This window comes from Erpetoichthys calabaricus, chromosome 3, assembly GCF_900747795.2.
Source record: "Erpetoichthys calabaricus chromosome 3, fErpCal1.3, whole genome shotgun sequence".
NCBI classification, from domain to species: Eukaryota; Metazoa; Chordata; class Cladistia; order Polypteriformes; family Polypteridae; genus Erpetoichthys; species Erpetoichthys calabaricus.
In genome coordinates, this window is record NC_041396.2 from 226,263,584 (window position 1) to 226,284,010 (window position 20,427).

Below are 20,427 nucleotides of genomic sequence, written 5' to 3' on the forward strand. Positions count from 1 at the left end.
AATGAGTTGTACAACTGGTCTGAAAGTGTGAATGGAGCCTAAATTCAAAGGCAGTAGAGGTCACCAGAAATGCATACTGTGTATCTGTTCAACACATGAGTGGACAGGTAGACTGGGAACAAATTTTATTGCATGAAACCTAAGTAAAGATCAGAGGTGCACCATGGCCATGGCCTGAAAGGAGAAAGTATTTCTTGGTGATTTCTGACTGCAGCATCAACTCTAATGAGAGTAAATATAGGAGCTACTTGTCAATAGTCACAGAGTACAAACTTATGCTGAAGTGCAAAATATTTATCAAGGAGGAAGCTGACAGTGGCACAGACAAAGAAAGAGACAGAGACTGCACCACAGAGGAATGAGAGAAGGAGGATGTGGTCAAGTTTGAAAGAAAAGCTGCCACCTCTGAGTAAGAAGGCCTTCTTGTTGCTCTAACCTCAGAATTTTCTTTTTTTTCGTCCTGTGAATGAGTCAACTTACATGGAAAATTATGCGAAGTTGTAAGGTTAAAAATATTCTTTCCCACTGACATACCCATCGCCAGGGTCACCATAGTGGAGGTGCATCTCTCGTTTCCATTGCATTCTATTTTCAATCATCTCTTTACACATCCAATCTCCTGTAAACTCTTCTTTACTATATCCTTCCATCTGGTTTTTGGTCATCGTCTTCTTTCTCCTGGCAATGTCACCTTTGAAACTTTCTTTTTGGAGTCTTCTCCTCCTCACCTTCCAATGCATTCATTTCACCTTTAGATTCCCATTAATATATAATCTCTACTGGAACATTCACTGCAGCATTTTTATTTAACATACATTCCTTAGTCTCCTCCTGGTTGTTCCCCAGATTTCTCTACTATAGAACATTGCTGGTCTCACTACTGTTTTGTATATTTTTCCTTTTATTTTGGATGCTATCATTTTGTCACATTGTATTCAGCTCTAATTCTCTGCCCAATTTCCACCTTCAGGTCTCCATTCCTATGAATCACTGATCATATGTACCAAAAGGACGCAACTTACTGTAACTTCTTTGCTCCAAGCTTCACATTTTCATTACTGCCCTCTCCACTATAATTGCACAACATACATCATTTTTGACCCTGCTCCTTCTCATCCTATGCCATATTAGAGTATCTCTCTAATTTGATATCTAGCTATTGCCATGGACCTTTTGCATAACTCACAATCATCTACAAAAGGCAATGACCATGGAGACTCTTTCTCACATTCTGATCTCATCCAATATTAATATACACAATCTTTACAGGGCTCAATGCGAAAGGACTAATGTAATCCAACTATTACTTCTCCAATTCCTGCTTCACAAGACTACTATCCTCGCTTCAGCCTGTATGATTTTTGATGAATCTTGCGTACTGCTCAGGAACCCCTTCTCCTCTGAAGCTGCATGTGATCTCTTCTCTAGGCACTCTATCTATGGTTTTTTCTCAAGGCCTACAAAGGCCACACTAGATCTTTTCTTTCTTCTTTATATTTCTCCATTAGGATACACAATGCATTCATAGTTCCTCTCCCTCGTTTGAAACCAAACTGATGTTCTTTCACGGTTTCATATTTCTCTTAAACTCTTTCATTTGACTATATCAATAGTCTAAAGGTGTGGAGGTAGTATCTTAATTTCCTTATACAGTATATAGCTATCAAACAGATGTGTTTTCATTCTGTGTGGTTTTTCAATTTGATATTTAATGTCTTTTCTCTGTCACCCAACAATTTGCACACTTCCACTGGTACTTCATCTTCTCCAGCTATATTTTTATCCATTGTACTCTTTCTTCTGTCAGTTTTTTCTTTTCTATAGAACCTTTGTGGGTTTCCACTCTTCTGTTGGGTTTCTGAAACTCTCTCATTGAGTAATTCCTTAAAAACCTGTGCCAATCCCTCCTTTTTTTCTGTTCGTTGCTCTGAAATATTCCATTTTTATCTTTTATTATTTTTAAATTTCCCGTATCTTGTCCTCCAGTCTCTGTCTACTCCACTCTTGAATATTTTGTCACAAATAATTTACCTGTTATTGAGTGTTGATGTGATTCTTGTACTCGGAAGTGTGGCAGAATTTTAATCTAATATCTTTAATCAATGCATGATAATTTTTACAATATAATACAAGCATATTCTTACATCTGCGGTGGGCTGGGCGCCCTGCCCGGGGTTTGTTTCCTGCCTTGCGCCCTATGTTGGCTGGGATTGGCTCCAGCAGACCCTTGTGACCCTGTAGTTAGAATATAGCGGGTTGGATAATTGATGGATGGATGGATATTCTTACATGAAGTTGTAACGATGGATTATTAAAAGTATAAGGAAAAGCACTGAAGGTAACTAAAGGGTTAAGTAAACATGGCATAACGGCTTGAGTGCGTGAGGCTTGCCTCATCTTAGAGGAACCACCAAAGAAATTACTAAGGTTTAAATGAAGTAAATGAGTAATAAACACCCCCTGAAAAAGCTAGGAGTAACAAGTGAGAAGCCCAAACACTCGTATTGTGAAGGCAGTGATAACATCAACGGGAAAAATTCACAGGACACCCCTATTAATGAAGGTATGTTTACAATAATGGAAGAATCAATATGTATACCGAAGTTACTGGTGTCTGTAGTTGATTGGCTAAGATGATAGAATTCTGCATATTAACAGTCAGATTACATGATGTATTAGATAAGGTAATGGTAATAGAAGAGTATAAAAGAGAATGAATTGTATTAATGATTGCTCACTCCATTGGACAGAGACATTTGTGCATATCTATGTGCACATAAAGAATTGTTCTACATTTTCATCTGGTCTCCGAGGAATGACTTCCTTGATAATAGAGGAAAGTTTTTTCCACAAAAATAGTACGGTGTGTTGACAAGCATATGTGACTAACCCCCAATTATCTATGAATTACGTTGTGTGGGTGGAGATAGGTCCATTGGACGTATTTCAGATAATATAAAAGGATATGGAGTGGATTTTACCAATTTTCACTTGATGACGCTTAATTGACTGACTGTGAGTTATCCATTCTCCTTCTCAAAATAATATCCAAGTATTTCTAGTATCAATATACTTGTACCTTTTAACAATATGTTTAATTCTGTGTTAAACTATTTCAATACTCAAATCTTCAGAAACAGCAGTGTATATACAGATTAACACCTATAACATGCTGTATGCATCTCTTCATTATGATCATTTATAAATTACAATATTAATGCAATCAAAACTGCAAAGGCAAATAGATTGACTAAACGTTCTCTCCAGGCACTGTGAATGTCAACAGCTTGTACACTGATATTTTTATTCACCAATATCAACTTAATATAATACTTCAGAACAGATATTATTTGGCAGTCAGGTTGAAGCTAGTTAATCACATGCTTTCATATTCAAACAAATACTGAGGAAAATTAATACACTATTGTAGGTTGTTACATCCCACACAGTAGTTAACCACATCTACATTGCATTAATTTGCAGAGTAAAGGAATCAGGCTCAGTGATAAATAGTCACACACACAACCTACCTTACAGGGTTTATAAGAAATCCTTTATGTTGAGATCTGCTAGAGGATCTTTGGATGGGGGCTTCTTGGGGCTCTGTGTTGCAGGTGTAGGACTTGGAGACAACTAAACGTTAAAGAATTAAAAAGATGACACTAATAAACCCGTGCAGAGCAACATAAGAGCCACCAGTAAAACGTTATGCAACAGAGGTATATCAGTAAAATGTTAAAAATGATTGGGAACAGACAAACAGCACTGCTGCAGGCTGTTCGAAGTTTAGTCCATTAAGGGACAGACTAGGGATTAAAGATACAAAGATATATGGGACCATTAGAAGGCACTCTGTTGTGAAGGGTTCAAGATGTTATAGATCTGTTCCTGACCCCAATAGCAAACCATATGTGTGATTTAAAAGCTCCTCCCTGCCATAAATCCATTGTGCCCTGGCTTCAGTTGTGACAAAGGCTCAACTAGCATGATGATAAACTAGCCATACAGAGCTATTAAGAGAAAATTCAAGGGTGGAAGTATAGCAATTACCCTAAGTTCTTGTCTATAAGCCGCGGCTTATCTAAGGAAAAAAGTTGTGAAAATGAAAAAATAGAATATCGGCTTATACATAAGTCCGGCTTATACAGTAATCCTCCTCCATCGCAGGGGTTGCGTTCCAGAGCCACCCGCGAAATAAGAAAATCCGCGAAGTAGAAACCATATGTTTATATGGTTATTTTTATATTGTCATGCTTGGGTCACAGATTTTGCGCAGAAACACAGGAGGTTGTAGAGAGACAGGAACGTTATTCAAAACACTGCAAACAAACATTTGTCTCTTTTTCAAAAGTTTAAACTGTGCTCCATGACAAGACAGAGATGACAGTTCTGTCTCACAATTAAAAGAATGCAAACATATCTTCTTCTTCAAAGGAAGTGTGTGTCAGAGCACAGAATGTCACATAGATAGAGAAAACAATCTGTAGCAAAGAAATCAATGGTGCTGTTTGGCTTTTAGGTATGCGGAAGCACAGCGGCACAAAGCTGTTGAAGGCGGCAGCTCACACACCCCCTCCGGACAGAGAGAGAGAGAGAGAGAGAGAGAGAGAGAGAGAGGAGAGGAGAGAGAGAGAGAGACAAGGGAGAGAGGAAGGGAGAGAGGGGAGAGAGAGAGAGAGCAGAGAGAGAGAGAGGGAGGGGAGAGAGAGAGAGAGCAGAGAGAGAGAGAGAGAGAGAGAGAGGAGAGGAGAGAGAGAGAGTGAGGAGAGAGAGAGGAGAGAGAGAGAGAGAGAGGAGGAGGGAGAGAGAGAGAGAGTTTGTTTTTCAGTCAAAAATCAATATGTGCCCTTCGAGCTTTTAAGTATGCGAAGCACTGTGCAGCATGTCGTTTCAGGAATCAGCTTTACAAAAAGATAGCAACATGAAGATAATCTTTCAGCATTTTTTAGATGAGCGTCTGTATCGGTCTAGGTGTGCGAACAAGCCCCCGCTGCTCAATCCCCATACGTCAGGATCACAGATAGTCAGCGCAAGAGAGAGAGAAAAGTAAGCAATCTAGCTTCTCAGCCATCTGCCAATAGCGTCCCTTGTATGAAGTCAACTGGGCAAACCAACTGAGGAAAGCATGTACCAGAAATTAAAAGACCCACTTGTTCCGCAGAAATCTGCGAACCAGCAAAAAATCCGCGATATATATTTAAATATGCTTACATATAAAATCACAATTTAAATGACAGCTACGCGCGCGTGTTGACTCAGCGACGCCCAGAGCAGAAAGAACGCGCTCCCGGCCGCTCCAACCGCGTCCATGCGGGGAGTGAGAGAGACGCCAATATCTCACACTCTCTCCCCCCCTTAAAGAAATTAAATGGTGCGAGTGAGACCCACTGACCTCCCTCCCATCTATTAGTTATAGGTTATAGTACGTTCGGCTTATCCATGAGTCCGGCTTATCTATGATAAGATTTTATTTTAAAAATTCGTATGATTTTTGGTCTCCGGCTTATACACGAGTCCGGCTTATAGACAAGAACCTAGGGTATATACGCTGCCGCATGGGGCACTGCGATTTTCAGACAAACAATTTGGGCAAGCCACCTCTTATGTCAGACAGGACAACTATGTGTATAGCCAGACCCAGCAGGTCAGCTGGTCCCAATACGGTTATTATACAACTAAAGTTGAACCTGATTAGAACTCCTAATGTGATATGGATGAACTGTAGCCATGATAGGCTCCAGGCAACAATATTCAGAAAAATCATGTTGAAAAAAGAACAAATAAAATGATGAATGAAAAGACTGCCTAACCTGACTCAAGCCTGGCTGAAGAATTAAACATTAAAACGTATGCCCTACCAACCTGAACAAAACCACAAGTGTAAGAAGCGAACTCACTAAGCATGGGGTAGGTTTCATAACTCAGATTTCTTAGAGATTCAACACATTTATTTTCATTAATATGGGGTACGACTTTAAAACACTTCCAACAGAACACAAGCAAAAAGATCCAAAAAACATACATATGTGCAGATTTTTTATAGTGGCAGTATCTCTTAAAACACATAAGAAGGTGAGCAAGTATTTCATATAAAAACGGTCTAAATTAAAAATTCAGTTGCATTGGCAGTTGATTATTTATAAATAACATTTTTTCAAAAGCTCAGTTTTATAGTATATATATGTTAGGATTAAGAAAAAAACAATAGGAACACGTAGCGTTAGGGCTCTTGGACTATTACAGTCACCTCTTCAATCATGTACTGAAATCAAGACTGAAGGCTCATTAATTCACATTAACATACTTTGTTTAAGCTCTGCAAGTGTGTCTGTTCAGTTTTTGGTTATAATAACAGAAATAGGCTTCTACTAAGGCTTTCCATTCTTGGTTTTTCTGTGCCCATTGTTGACATATTGATACACACAACATATTTATACTAACTGATATCAGAGCAGGACTTAAGTGTCATTGCCAGTTTTACACCTCAGTTTCAGACTTTTCCATATTCAATAAAATCAGAAACCTAAAGGAGTGGGTTAGCCTAAGGAATTTGACCCAACTGCTTTCTTAATGAATGTGAGTTTCATTTTGCTGAAGTTTTGTCTTTTCTTTCCTTTCTTACCTGCTAGGCTTAAAATAAAACTCTTGCATATTTACAGCTAGTAATGTACAAATTGAGAAAATGAGTCAATAGTTGTAAGGGGGGTGGATTATAAGGTGGGGTTCAGAGGGTGTTGGTCATAAAGTCTTTTTTATTATTTGAATGTTCTTCTTTTCAAGCCTGATATGCTGGGTTCAAGTCCAAGTGTCTGTTAGTGACGTTTCATTTGATAACCATGATTCAGCAGCTCTCTGGCTCTCTTAGTATTAGCCCTGAAATTTTACTTGCACAGTTTCCCAGTTAAATATGTATCCTAGCAACGGCCCCTTCACCACACAAACCATCCCCTAGTGTTTGCAAAGAATTATCCGAAAAAGGGGAAATATTCAGTGAGCAGCCAGTTCTCTGTGCAAAAATGCCTTGTTGATGTCAGGCGAATGGCTACAGTAACTCAAATAAACGCTTGTTACAACTGATGTATGCAAACAGCATCTCTAAACACACACACGTTGAACCTTCAAGCAGATGGGCTATTGCAGCTGGAGAACCTGGTGCTACTATAGTCAGCTAAGAACAGCCAACTGAGGGCTACAATTTGAGCAGGTTCACCAAAATTGGAGAATAGAAGATTGCAAATACATTGCCTGGTCTTGATTTCTGCTGCAACCATTCGGATGGTAGGGTCTGAACCTTGGGCATCAACAACATGAAAACATGGATCATTCTGCCTTGTATCAACGGTTCAGGGGTCGTGGTGGTGTAATCGATGTGGGGGATATTTCCTTGGCACACCTTTGGTCCCCAAGGACCAAATGAGCATTGTTTAAATGACACGGGCCTACCTGAGTATTGTTGCTAACCTTATCCATCCCTTTATGACCGCAGTGTACCCATCTTCTGATGGTTACTTCCAGCAGGATAACCCTGCCGTGTGACAAAGCTCAGATCATCTCAAACTGGTTTCCTGGTCATGACAATGAGTTCATTGTACATTGTACTCAAATGGTCTCCACATTCACCACATCTCAATCCAATACAGCAACCTCTGGGATGTGGTGGAATGGGAGATTTACATCATGAATATGCAGCCGACAAATCTGCAGCAACTACGTGATGCTGTCATGTCAATATGGATCAAAGTCTCTGAGGAATATTTCCAGCACCTTGCTGAATCTATGCCATGAAGAATTACAGCAGTTCTGAAGGCAAAAGGATGCCCAACCTGGGTACTAGCAAGGTGTACCTAAACAAAGCGGCCGAAGTGTATAGTATATAAAATACTGCATACATAGGATATAAATATGATGCATTTAAAATTGCATCCGTTAGGCTGGCAAACAAAGGACATGCAGAGAGCTGCTGAGACATGCTGTAGCATGACATGCTTACACCACAAAATGAGACATGTTTAAAGTTACTACTCACTACTTGACTATACATAAATAAATTCACTATATAAGAAAACTCAGAAATAGTGTTGCATTTGCACTAATTAAAATCTATATATGGACAGTGATAGAAAAATTATATAAGAGTAAGCATATTGTTACATAAAAAAGTGTAACTAATGACTTACTGGTGCTCCTGAGGCTGCAGCTGCCCCAAATGGCGGTCTCATCATTGGCTGAGGGTACATCATTGATGACTGGGGCATCATGGGTGCTCCTGAAGCAGGAGGCTAAATATAGATATTGTGGATATTTTTTTTACCTGAATTGAATAAATTGTTCAATATGAAGCACTGTTATAAATTAAGGATGAAGGCAATGTGCTTACCATTCCAAACCCAGGCTGAGGGGGAACAGCACCCATCGGTGGTACAGATGCCCCAACTGGAGGCACACTCCCTACTGGTGGAACACCTCCGGGTGGAACAGGACAAGGCTTTATTAAGTTAAAAAAGAAAAAGTTAAAAACAATAAATTACATTTATAAATCAAAAAACTATGCAATGTAGTGCCTGATAAACTACTAAAAGGGTATCTAAATAAAACAATTTACAATTAGGAGCAACTTCTAACAGGATAGCAGGATGAGCTGACATACTGACCCTTTAAACTTTTTTGCCAAATCAAACAATGAACAGAACCTTCACATTTTAATATGAATTCTTAAAGTAACCATCTTCAGACTAGATAAATTTCACACAATTTTTACTTTCCCCTAAAACTATAGAGAAAATCCACTCATTTTCTAAACTCGTTCTTGACTGGTGCCCATCATGGTAAGCTTGCAGTATGGTCACAAGGCACCAGTATCCAGAGAAAAAATGGGAAGGAAAAAAAAAATTAAAACAGAGAACATGTAAACTGTACAAAAGCAAAGCCAAGGTCATGATTTGACTTTCGAGCTATTATTCAGGAGTGCTTACCATTTAATCACCAGACTGCCCTATAAAAATTACTGTAAAACATATTGCTTCATTTGAATAATACAAGGTAAATGAAATTAATATTAAAATTTCTGTAAACCTATTATTGAAGTAATATTTAAGTTAAAAAAGATTTGACAAAAGTAAAATTTTATGCAACACTAAATAAAGCTAATACACCTCTTCATATGTTACAGAACTAAGAATGCTATTGCTTGTAAATAAGTTTTACTGGTGTTCACTGGTGTTAAACATAATAGCTGATAGTGTGTGTGAACATATATACAAACCATCTTTTTATCATGTGTGAACTTAACATATTCAATAACAAGTAAACAGCAGACCACTTCCATAACACTAGTAGATTTTCTGACCTCCAACCATAAAAAAAAAAATGTGAGCAGCAATAATCTTCCCATATCATAATACAAAACTGAACATATAAGCTTTGCAATATAACTATTTTTTAACTGTTTACTTGGAGTCAATATAAAAAATATATGTACTGTAAGCGGTTTGCTGCTTCCTTATTTTTTAAATGTTAATTGCATTAATGAAACGGCATGTATATTAGTTTACTTCAGTATGCCTGACTGTCTTCATCACTTTAATGATTTTGTTTGTGATATTAGGCTATTTTCAAAATCAGTAATGGAGTTTTCATCTGGCTCTAGATGGTTCAATCAGGTTCTTGGATTTGTTATTACATCTGTTATGGATGTGTTATTATATCTAAAGGAGGTGAAGTACATTATGACGAGGTGGAAAATTAAAGGAAATCTGGGAAATTAAAAAAGATACAGACAGTGAAAAAGCAGATGCTCTAAACTCGCATTTTTCTGAGGTCTACACATGTGAGGAAGTAGATAACCTGTCAGCAGTAAAAAATGACTACTAAGGAGGTACTGAGTGATTTTGAAATTGTAGAGGGAGAAGTATTGCTCAGATAAATAAGCAGAAATCTATCAAATCAGCAGTACCAGATAATATTTACCCTCAGGAGGTTAGGGAGTACATATATAATCCTTTGACACATATTTTTAGGAAGTTGCTGCTCACTGAGGAAATTCCAAAGTACTGAAAAATAGCAAATATAAGGGTGAGGGAGCAGATCCAAGCAAAACTATAGGCCAGTAAAGCTTAACATGTATCACTGGAATATTAATGAAATGAATCATTAAGGATAGGACTGAGCAACCCACAGGAAAACATGAGTTTTATTGAAAAGTAAGCTGGGTTCAGAAGAGGGAGATCATTTTTTATTGCTCAGACAAGGGAAGCAGAGGGTTATGGTATGAGGAACCCTTATCAGAATCAACAGATGTTAACAGTAGTGTTCCACATATATATTTTTAATATATATAAATAATTTGGATAACAATACAAGTAACAAGCTGGTTAGTTTGCAGATGATACCAATATAGTTGGAGAGTCTGATAATCTAGAATCCGTTTGAATAATAGAGAGGGACTTGGACAGCATACAGGCATGTTCAGATTTTGGAATATGAAACTTAAAGCAACTAAATGTAAAGTATTACATGTAGAAAGTAAAATTGTTAGACTTGAATACACAATAGGAGGTCTGAAATTGAAAATACACCTTTTAAGAAAAGAATTTATGAATTGTAGTGGACTTAACACTACCAACTGCCAGAAAGTGTTCAGAAGCCATTAACAAAGCTAACAGAATATTGGGTTATATAGCAAAATGTGTACAGTGAAAGTCCAAGGATGTTATGCTCAAGCTTTATAACGCACTGTTGAGGCTTACCTAGAGTACTGTGTGCAGTTTTGGTCTCCAGGATACAAGGACATAGAAGTGCTAGAAAAGGTCCAGAGAAGAGTGACTAGGCAGATTCCAAATTAAAAAAAGAGCTGAGTCTTGTCAGTTTAAGCAAAAGAAGATTAAGAGGAGACATGAATGAAGTGTTTAAAATTATGAAGGGAATTAGCACAGTAGATCAAGACTGTTACTTTAAAATGATTTCATCAAAAACATGGGGACACAGCTGGAAACTTGTTAAGGGTAAATTTTGCATGAACATTTGGAAGTTTTTCTTTATAAACAGAACCATAGAAATGTGGAATAAGCTACCAAGTAGTGTGACAGACAGAAGGACTTGACTTGATTTTTTTTAGAATAATTAAGTGGATAGGAATGGCGAGTTTTGTTGAGCTTAATGGTACAATTGTCATCTAGATTATTCTAATGTCACTTATTTCACAGTTGTATTGCTGAGTTGGATTTTAATGAGGGCAAAAAGAGATTGAATACATTTAAAAGATTTAAAAGAAGTAAAGCCTGAAAAACTGAAGTTAACTGATTTCAGCTAATTAATTGCTGATCGATTAAATTCCCCAACAAGATATAAGTGGTATTTTGTGAATAGTGACCCTGCCTCAGGAATGTACTTTTTAAATCTGTGAAATGGATTTCAATAAGTTTAAATTAAGTTAAAAAATGGTGACTATTGCATGTCAGTAGTACCTCCCAATTCAGTGGTATAAGATGTATCTGTTTTATAGCAACTTAGAATGTCTGGCCAATAAGACGACGTTACTTCAAAATCCATGACTTTGACACCTGGATACTGCTGGTTTTTCAGTATGTTTGCAAATAATTTGTGTAACTTCAACCAAACTGTTAAAATGGGAAATATGGAAGCTTATATATTCATAATTACAATATAATTTGTTACAGTAATCATCTAATGTTGCTAAAACAATGTTTTTTTTTGATTTGGAAGTACTTTTATATAAGTAGGTCTGGTGTTTAATTAACTTGTTAGTGTGTGTAAATATATAATTAGCAAGTGCTTTGCTACCTGTGCCTAAAACTTTATATTAATTTGATTTTTTTGATTTGATATACTTTTATTAACCCCAATGTAGTTGTCCTTTTGCATGGACCTTTGGGGGTTCAGAGCCCAGCTGTCAGCCATTTGTACAGCACCACTAGGAGAGCCAATGATAAGGGCCTTGCTCAAGGGCCCAGTGGAGTAGGATCTCTTCTATGGCAGATGAAGGGATTTGGAAATGGCAACCTGTCCAGGATACCAGTGCAATTCATCACTCCACCCTGTATGCCCTGATGAATTGTTTACTACCTTTGTTTTAGTATTTACTCTGTTTCGAGGACTACTATGGTCTTATCAAGTGGTGTCCTGACTATAAGCTGCACTAACTGATATATGAACATGGAGGGTTTTTTACCATTTTGTTGTAATATCATCACACTGTACTGTTTGATCAAAATGTACATTTTTTTACTCTTGACTTAATGGGTAACATTTTATTATGCCATTTCACTCTTTTATATAATTTCTACAACTCATTTTTTGCACTCCTTTCTGCAAGGCCTTTTTATTTATCTATAACTGAACATGTACTTCTTTGTCCATTAAAAAAGGTCCATTGTCTACCAATAAATCTACATCAATGTGCTTAATCATAAATGATTTCAGATTTTTATTTTCTAAACACGGTGCATTACTAAATTAAAATGGTAAATATGGCTACACATATCCTTACATGATTACTTAATGCAAAGTGCAAAAGAGTCCAGACATAAAACAGAACCCTATGCCCATCTTGATTGATAGACATGGACAGAAAGAATCATTTTCAAGAAATGTAAAGAATATGCCATACTTATGTACCATTTGAGCCCCTGGTGCCCCCCACGTGGCTGGTGCCACCCTTGGTTGCCAGTTTGCACCTCCTGGTCAGCCTTTTTTTCACCAGGCATTCCATTGAAGATCCCTGAAAGGAATTATATAAAACTTTAGTGCTTTGACAAGATTACTTTAATATATGATGGTTAATATTGATATTTCAGTTCTGTGCCTACCAGGTAAGGATATGAACATTACTATCATTGTCAACGGCTATTTTGTTTTTTGCTGGAGTTGATGCGGAGAGAGAAAGGTAGTGTTCTCTCAGTAGGACAAAAATAAAAATTGTTGCATGAAAAATAAATTCTACCACATTCTCATCATAGATTGCATATTATAATGGATATCCCTGTCTTATGATACAGCAGTGATTGTAGGCACTCATTTTGTGTTAAAAAAACAGTTGGAAAAAACATAAATATGTAACTGCATAGAAGCATAATAAGTAACTGCTTGTTTGCATGCTCTGCCTATCTCAGGGAATTCAGAGTAAAATAATGTGCATGGCACAGATTAGATTCAGCTTCTCACTATACACATTATTAAAATGCTTGACTTTAAACCTCAGGTTCATGCTTTTTTTCAATAGTTGGGGTATAGTTACAGAGATGTGTTTTCAAGTGTAGACAACCATTTGCTGTTAAACTGGGAGAGTGTGGAGTCAAAAGTATTCTATCAGTTTTCACATTAAGTCAGCTTCCTTTAGAATACTGTTATCAACTAAACAAAAGTAACACACAAGACATATATAAGGGACAAGACCCAAAAACAATTGCTTCCCTTGGTTGAATCTGTTTGCTGGTTTTTAAGCAGGATACATTTTTTAGATTAGCCCAGTTAAGTCAATCCTACAATTGTACATTAAACATTTGTCCTTTTGAAGCCTTGTTGTGTGGATGCCATGCACTAAATAAAGATAACAATTACTGAAAAACAAATTTGAAGCACTGCTTATGTTTGGATATACTGTATACATAAAGAAGAAGCCTTTCACTGATGGTGAGGCTATGAAGCAGCACATGCTTGAATGAAGCAACAAAAGATGTAATTACAGATGGAAAAATAATCAGAAGTTCTGTCATAGCAGGGAATCAACTTTGGCACATCAGTTATTAGAAAAACCAAAATCCTCTCAAGCAATGTTTTTGAAACTTTGTTAAAATGACTGTAAAACTGTGGAAGCAACGTCACTTGCCTTAGAAGAGTAAAATAGCAACAGTGTTTTAATTCCATTGGGATTAATAAAGTATCTATCTATCTATCTATCTATCTATCTATCTATCTATCTATCTATCTATCTATCTATCTATCTATCTATCTATCTATCTATCTATCTATCTATCTATCTATCTAATGCGATTTTATGATAGTCATATTATAAAATGCAAGGAGTGATTCCCTTGTATAGACAGGGCCAGCGCAACGATTAAGGTAATTTAGGCATTTGTCCAGGGCGCACCATCCTAATAAATTTGGGTGGGAGGGAGGGGGTTTGGGGGACCTAGCCGCACAGGTTAGCTACCGAACAGTCGGTTTGATGTACTTATAAACTTGGCCTAGGGCATAAAATAATCTAGCACCAGCACTGTGTATAAACACACAGTGAGGAAAATCATATTTCAGGTGTTTCATTTTTTGACAGGAATGGATTGGATATTAAATGAGTCAACATGTTAGTGACAGATGATTATCTTTCATATACTTTGCAACTGCCAATTATTACCAGACATGTCAGCCAAGTATGAAAATTTCTGGCAACTGCACTACTGTTAGAATTCTGAGTTAATGAAGTAATGGAACACACATTTGTATGTGTCAAATGTTGACTGAAAGTAACATATACCTCCAGCTCAACAAGTATAGTCTGAAGATGTCAAGGTCATAAGCAAACAGTTGCTGAGGCTTGTGGAAAAACTACATGGATTAAAAAAAAACAAAAAACTGTCATTGTTTCCAACTAATTGTCTACTAATTTTAGTGTCAAATTTGGAATGAAATCAAAGCAGCTGATGGAATCCCTGGATGAGGGCATCAATGCAATGTGAACTTATCGACTGGCAGTAATCCGATGGCCTGAGGTAGTCAACCCGCTCTGCAGATTGTGTAAGAAAACTGAACCAAGGAAATCATTTAAGAAAAGGTTCAACAGTATACAAGGTTTTTGCAATGATTATCCTAACAAGTATTAGTTCACAGATATATGAGGTTCTAAATTTTGACATATGAACACTAGACATGCCTACCTAACAAATGTGCATATTCATTAGGGTCTCCAATATTAGATGGCCTAAAATATGAGCTAAATATTGCTGCTCTTTTAAGATCCAGGAAGTACTATTTGTCCCCATAAGGACACCTAACATTTTGGATATTTCAGAATTTTTCAGAAATTACTTCATATTAACTTTTTGTGAATATCCTAACATTAATTTCTCTGCTCTGTGTAGGTGGGAAAGGTGCTGTCTGATCTGACTTGAATAAGATATATAGCTGTATATTTTGTTAACTGTTTCACTGTAATGCAATCCTTAAAATCATTACTGTTAAAAAGAAAAGGATAATTTAAATAACACCCTGAAAGACAAGTGAAACAAGTGTTAACTAGAACAGGTCCTTGCAAAGTGACACATTTTAAGCAGAATAAAATCATAAGGGAAACACAGAGCATCAAACCTGACAAATCCAATGTTTCATGGAGATATAAAAGTACAAAAACCAATCACTATCATTACATTTTTCGGATAACAGAAAAAAAGTAAAAATATGGCATGGTAAGGGTTATTTCTCCAAATCTTGTACCTTTGCAACTATGAATTTAGTTAATTCAAACCCAAACCTTTCATATGGGATGAAGTGTTCTAAAGGTGTCTCATAATCTATTAGTACAGCATTTATGTTTTGGCAAGCTGCATGGACCCTGTCACAGTAGTTTAAACTGTTTTTGTTATTGTCCCTTTGTCAATTTTTAAAAATATAACTCATAATGGAAGGAAAATTAAGGTTAAAAATAAAATGTTTTTAGACTGACAATTCTATTTCTAATTTTACAGTAAATAAAAATTGCTCACCTATTACATTATGGCTCCATGTTAAATGAGCATAGGCAGTTTACAGTGCCCCTGCATGTCAGTAGAGGCTCTTTAATACAATAATATACCTCTAGGAATTCACAAATACTATCATATGCTGGCAGTGACAGATGAAGCTTCCCTGACATGGTATTACTAACCAGTTCCCTTTGTTCTAAAAAAATAAGAAGTGTGTTTTGGGAAAAGGAGTCCTGCCCTTTATAATTCTGTCAAAAAGGATAAGCTTTCAAGTACATGGTGCCTCATAAAACAGTCATTATATTAATCAACTTACTTTCTTTTTATTAATCAACTTCCCTTATTCAGATTTGTAATGACTGTAATTAACAAACAAAAGCACCAAACTGTAAAATCTATGTATTTTAATATCACTATTGTTTACATAGTACATTTTTATAATATATTAATGCTACATGCAATCTTATAGTGTATGGCTCTGGCCAAACCAGCTTTCATGTTTTCAAATCATATTGTCGTATGCTTGTGCTTTGTTTATTCTCTCTGCCTTTATTAGCATGAATTAATGATCTAAATGCCACATTAATATACATTTTCCGCTCTGGATAAATATATATATTCTGATTTTATTTCTGTTGAATGATTCATAACATCTTCATTTGAGACTGGTGCTCTTTAAATGCCTATATCAAATTGAGTTCCCAAGATATGAAAGTGGGAATGTTCTACACCAATTTTCATATATCATATCATTCATATAACAAGTTGGAAAAATAAAGCAATGGGGGGAAAAACATTTTACCTTAATAAAAAAGAAAAATGTAAGGCCATTCCACACTAATCACTACAATTGAGCATATGAAATAAAGAAAAACAGTATCACAATACTTACTTCTTTTGTTGTCCGGCTATTCCAAGGTCTGAATTAAAAAAATAAATAAATAATATGAATTATAGAATTCATTGCCCATTTAGGCATTTGTTATAAACCCATTTTATTCAAATCAGGGTATGAAACTTAACTCTAAACATGGAGAGGGCACTAGTCAACAAAACATTTTTTAAATAACATTGCTTTCTGTTTATCTCCTCACAGGTTGTGCAGTGGTAGTTGCTGCTGCTTTGCAGTAAGGAGACTGTGGAAGATTGTGGGTTCGCTTCCTAGTTCCTCCCTGTGTGGATAGCACATTGAGTACTGAGAAAAGCGCTATATAAATGTAATGCATTATTATTTTTATTATTATCTCAGTCTGGAAGAAATACACAAGTCTTCAACATTCTTGGTGATATAGATGATGAAGCTGACTGCAATAAAGCATATTGAAAAAACAAACTCAAGAAAAAAAAACAGATGGACAAATATCGAAGTTTCCACACTCACTGCCTATTAGTAAAACACATATGAATAAATGTCTTACACAGCATTCGAGAATATTTAGCTTACTTGTCTAAAATGAGTCTTGAGGCTATTATTTACCTCTTCATTTAAAGATCTTGTTCAAATTCATTGTTTTGAATGTGCCATTCACTGCCATTCTAAACTGTAACAGATGTTAGCTTGCAGTTCTGGCCTTTTTAAGACAGGTCTCAGTGAACAATGGTTCTTAGGGCCACCTTGAAAATCCATAGATCCGCAAACCATCCTATAAGTAAGCGGTTCAAAACTGATGACCGTATTGCTTTGTGTTCTCGCCATGTTGATTCCCTTCCTTGAATGCCTTACTTATATGAATACACACACTTATTTTGCAATATTTCAATGTTCTGTAGCATTCTTCCAGTTCTGGTAAGTAGACATTGGGGACTGCGATTTTACAATTTTTGACACAAACTTAAGTCACAATTAATACATTTCAGAATGAATGGATTCTCTGAATAGGATGGTACAAGAGCAACATGTGTATCCCTGCCATATCCAAATCCAGATTCAGCTTCCAGTTTGACTGTATAAGGATTGCATACCTGCTTAACCTGGAATGAGCAGATATACTTTCTGTTTCCTTAAGCATTGTATTACTGTGTTGATGTAATGAGTTGCATTTTTCTTTCTTTATTTGCTTTCCCTGTGGAGTTTGTTAAACTTTTATACTTGGAGTTTGTATTTTTTAATCTAAAGAATTAGATTTTGGAATTTTATTTTCTTAATCTAAGGAATTTGATTTTGGAATTTGCTTTGCCTAGAATGTAAAATTTTGTGTCTGGCATGTAAAATTTTACAGTTAATTCTTGTACTTCTTGTAATGCTGCCAGGGAGATAAAGGAGGAAAAAACTGGGAACAGAATGATGGAGTGTGACATAAAAAAACAAAGCAAAGAGTTATAGCCAAGTGTCTAAGCCTAATACGCAAAGACAAAATACAAAGGTACGCAAGAACGAAAACCAGAGAGACTTGTAAAGATTTAGAATTTTCCCATAATCTTCTTTTTTTTAAAAGTCAAACGATTGAACTTCCTGAAGAGGAGTTTAAATACCATGGCGAATAATGATGTCATAAGTGTGCAACCTCTGGTGTGCGCCTCTAGCAACACATATTTATGTCCGAATAACCACAAAACAACAGAGGCTATCAGAAACCAAGATGGCATTGTAGTAAAAACAATAAATAACAAACAAATAATTTAAAATACTTAATGTAACCACAAAATGAAAGTAAAACATACACCTAGAATGCTAGACCAAGATGGCATTGTAGTAAAAACAATAAATAACAAACAAATAATTTAAAATACTTAATGTAACCACAAAATGAAAGTAAAACATACACCTAGAATGCTAGATTCATGGAAAATGTAACTCAACCATGGGAAAAATTCTTTGAAATAAATAAATAAATATATCTTCACTCATGATACCGTAATTCTGCATTGCCACGTTATTTTTTTTTGAGCACATCCATTCTGGAGTGATTGCATTGGCCCATTGCCTCAGCAGTCTTACTCTAGAAAAACATGGGAATGCACAGAGCATTACGTCATTGAAGCGACAGTATAAAGGTCATCATATGCCATCTCTGCAGAATCCAAGAGTAGGATAAAAACAGCTTTGGTATGTGATTCTTTACGACTAAAACTTTACCTGATTAATAAACTTAGTTTTGCATTAATGTCTTTGATTTTTGATTATCGTTTTAAACTTAATGACAGATCATGTTAGATTTTTGGTAACGACTTCAGGTAAACGTTTTGACTATGTCTCATTCCCTGATCCTATTCATTAAACATTGTCACTGCCTCTTTTTGAATCAGTTGAGTAGTGAATCAGCCAGATTGCCTTTTTTATCATATGACAAGTTATGTAAGTGTTAATTAGGAACATATGATTTCATGTAGTTTTTTTGGGTAAAGCTACTCACTAAAATACTTTAAGGACCTAGATTATATAAGACAAGTCTCTATAATAATGCAGTCAAGTTACACTACAATATGTCTCGAGGAATATTTTTTGACAGCAAAGTGCAATTTGTTAAATAATTTAAACTCTTAATCTGTGTTTAATTGTTAGTAATTTAGTTACAGTATAGTCAAAAATAATTGATAATTGTTCTTTTTAGCTATCAACCAATCAAATAAATAAAAAAGAGAATAACTACTTACTTCCTACAATATTAGCCAAAGATGAATCCAGGTCACCACCCAAGACCTTACTAGATGGAGGAGGCAATCCCATTCCACCAAGCCCCGTTGCAGGAGATCCCGGTGTTTGTGGTGTCATTGTAGGCATAAGTAGATCTCCTAATCCACCAAAAACTTAAGGCAGAATCATAAAAAAATTAGCTTTACTATCGTTCAGGAAAAAGCACAAACCAAAAGCTACACTATATGTAATTGTATTCTTCTGATAATGAATTTTGATTGATTGCTGCAGAACACATAGAAAAATTTGCTTTACTGTCATTAAGGAAAAAACACAAACCAAAAGCTACACTGTCTATAACTGCATTCTTCTGACAATTCATTTTGATTGACTGATGAAACACATCATCCTAAAAGGTCTATCCAAAAATACCTGAATTTAATATAAACTAATAAAATAAAGTCATTAGAAATTTCACTTGAACGGTCTGGCACTATTTTCAGAAACATTCTAATAATTTTCATTTGAGCATTTTTACCACTTGTACGAAAGTAAACTTGTTTCAAAATGCATACCAGCATCAAATTACAGTAAATGTGAAACTAGTTTTATACTTTACATTTGTGTCCTTAAATACACAAATACAGTATGTTGCATATATAAAATCATAATTAATAAACCTTCCTGCATGTCTGTCAAAGTGGTATTTAGTTAAGTGCTTTAACTCTGCTATTATTTTCACTGTGCCACCATGTTGTCCTTCAATACAAAAGTGCTGCCTACACAATAAGGAACAAAATAATCTCATATTGGCTTAGGCATTCTTTTTCAGTAACAACTACAACTTTCTATACCATTCCAAAAGATTTTGGGTAAAACCAACATAAATACACAAAATCTAAAGAGGAAGCCTTGGAAAAATACACTTTTCTTTTCATAAGGTGTTATTTAAACACACCAAAGGTAAAATTAAAACAATTTATGGAGATTTTTTCTCTGCTCAAAAATGCATAAATCATTTAAATACACTGTTTATTTGTAGTTTTTACAATTTGTAAGGTGCCTGAGCAATTTTTGCAATGAAAAAGAACAGCCTGCATCAGACAGTTGGAAATAAGCTTGGGAAAAAGCAAAGACTCACCAATAACACAATTGAAG

General features: G+C 35.8%; 1 protein-coding gene across 1 annotated transcript in view; it reads right to left on the reverse strand.

Annotated features, from left to right (window-relative positions):
• The window catches only part of snap91a (synaptosome associated protein 91a), a 246,091-nt gene that overhangs the window by 3,160 nt on the left and 222,504 nt on the right, over positions 1-20,427 (reverse strand). Inside the window, 6 exon segments of the mRNA XM_051924737.1 lie at positions 3,531-3,633; positions 8,178-8,279; positions 8,378-8,485; positions 12,634-12,736; positions 16,588-16,615; positions 19,290-19,442. Of these exon segments, the coding sequence (XP_051780697.1) occupies positions 3,541-3,633; positions 8,178-8,279; positions 8,378-8,485; positions 12,634-12,736; positions 16,588-16,615; positions 19,290-19,442 (587 nt within the window). The 3' untranslated portion in view covers positions 3,531-3,540.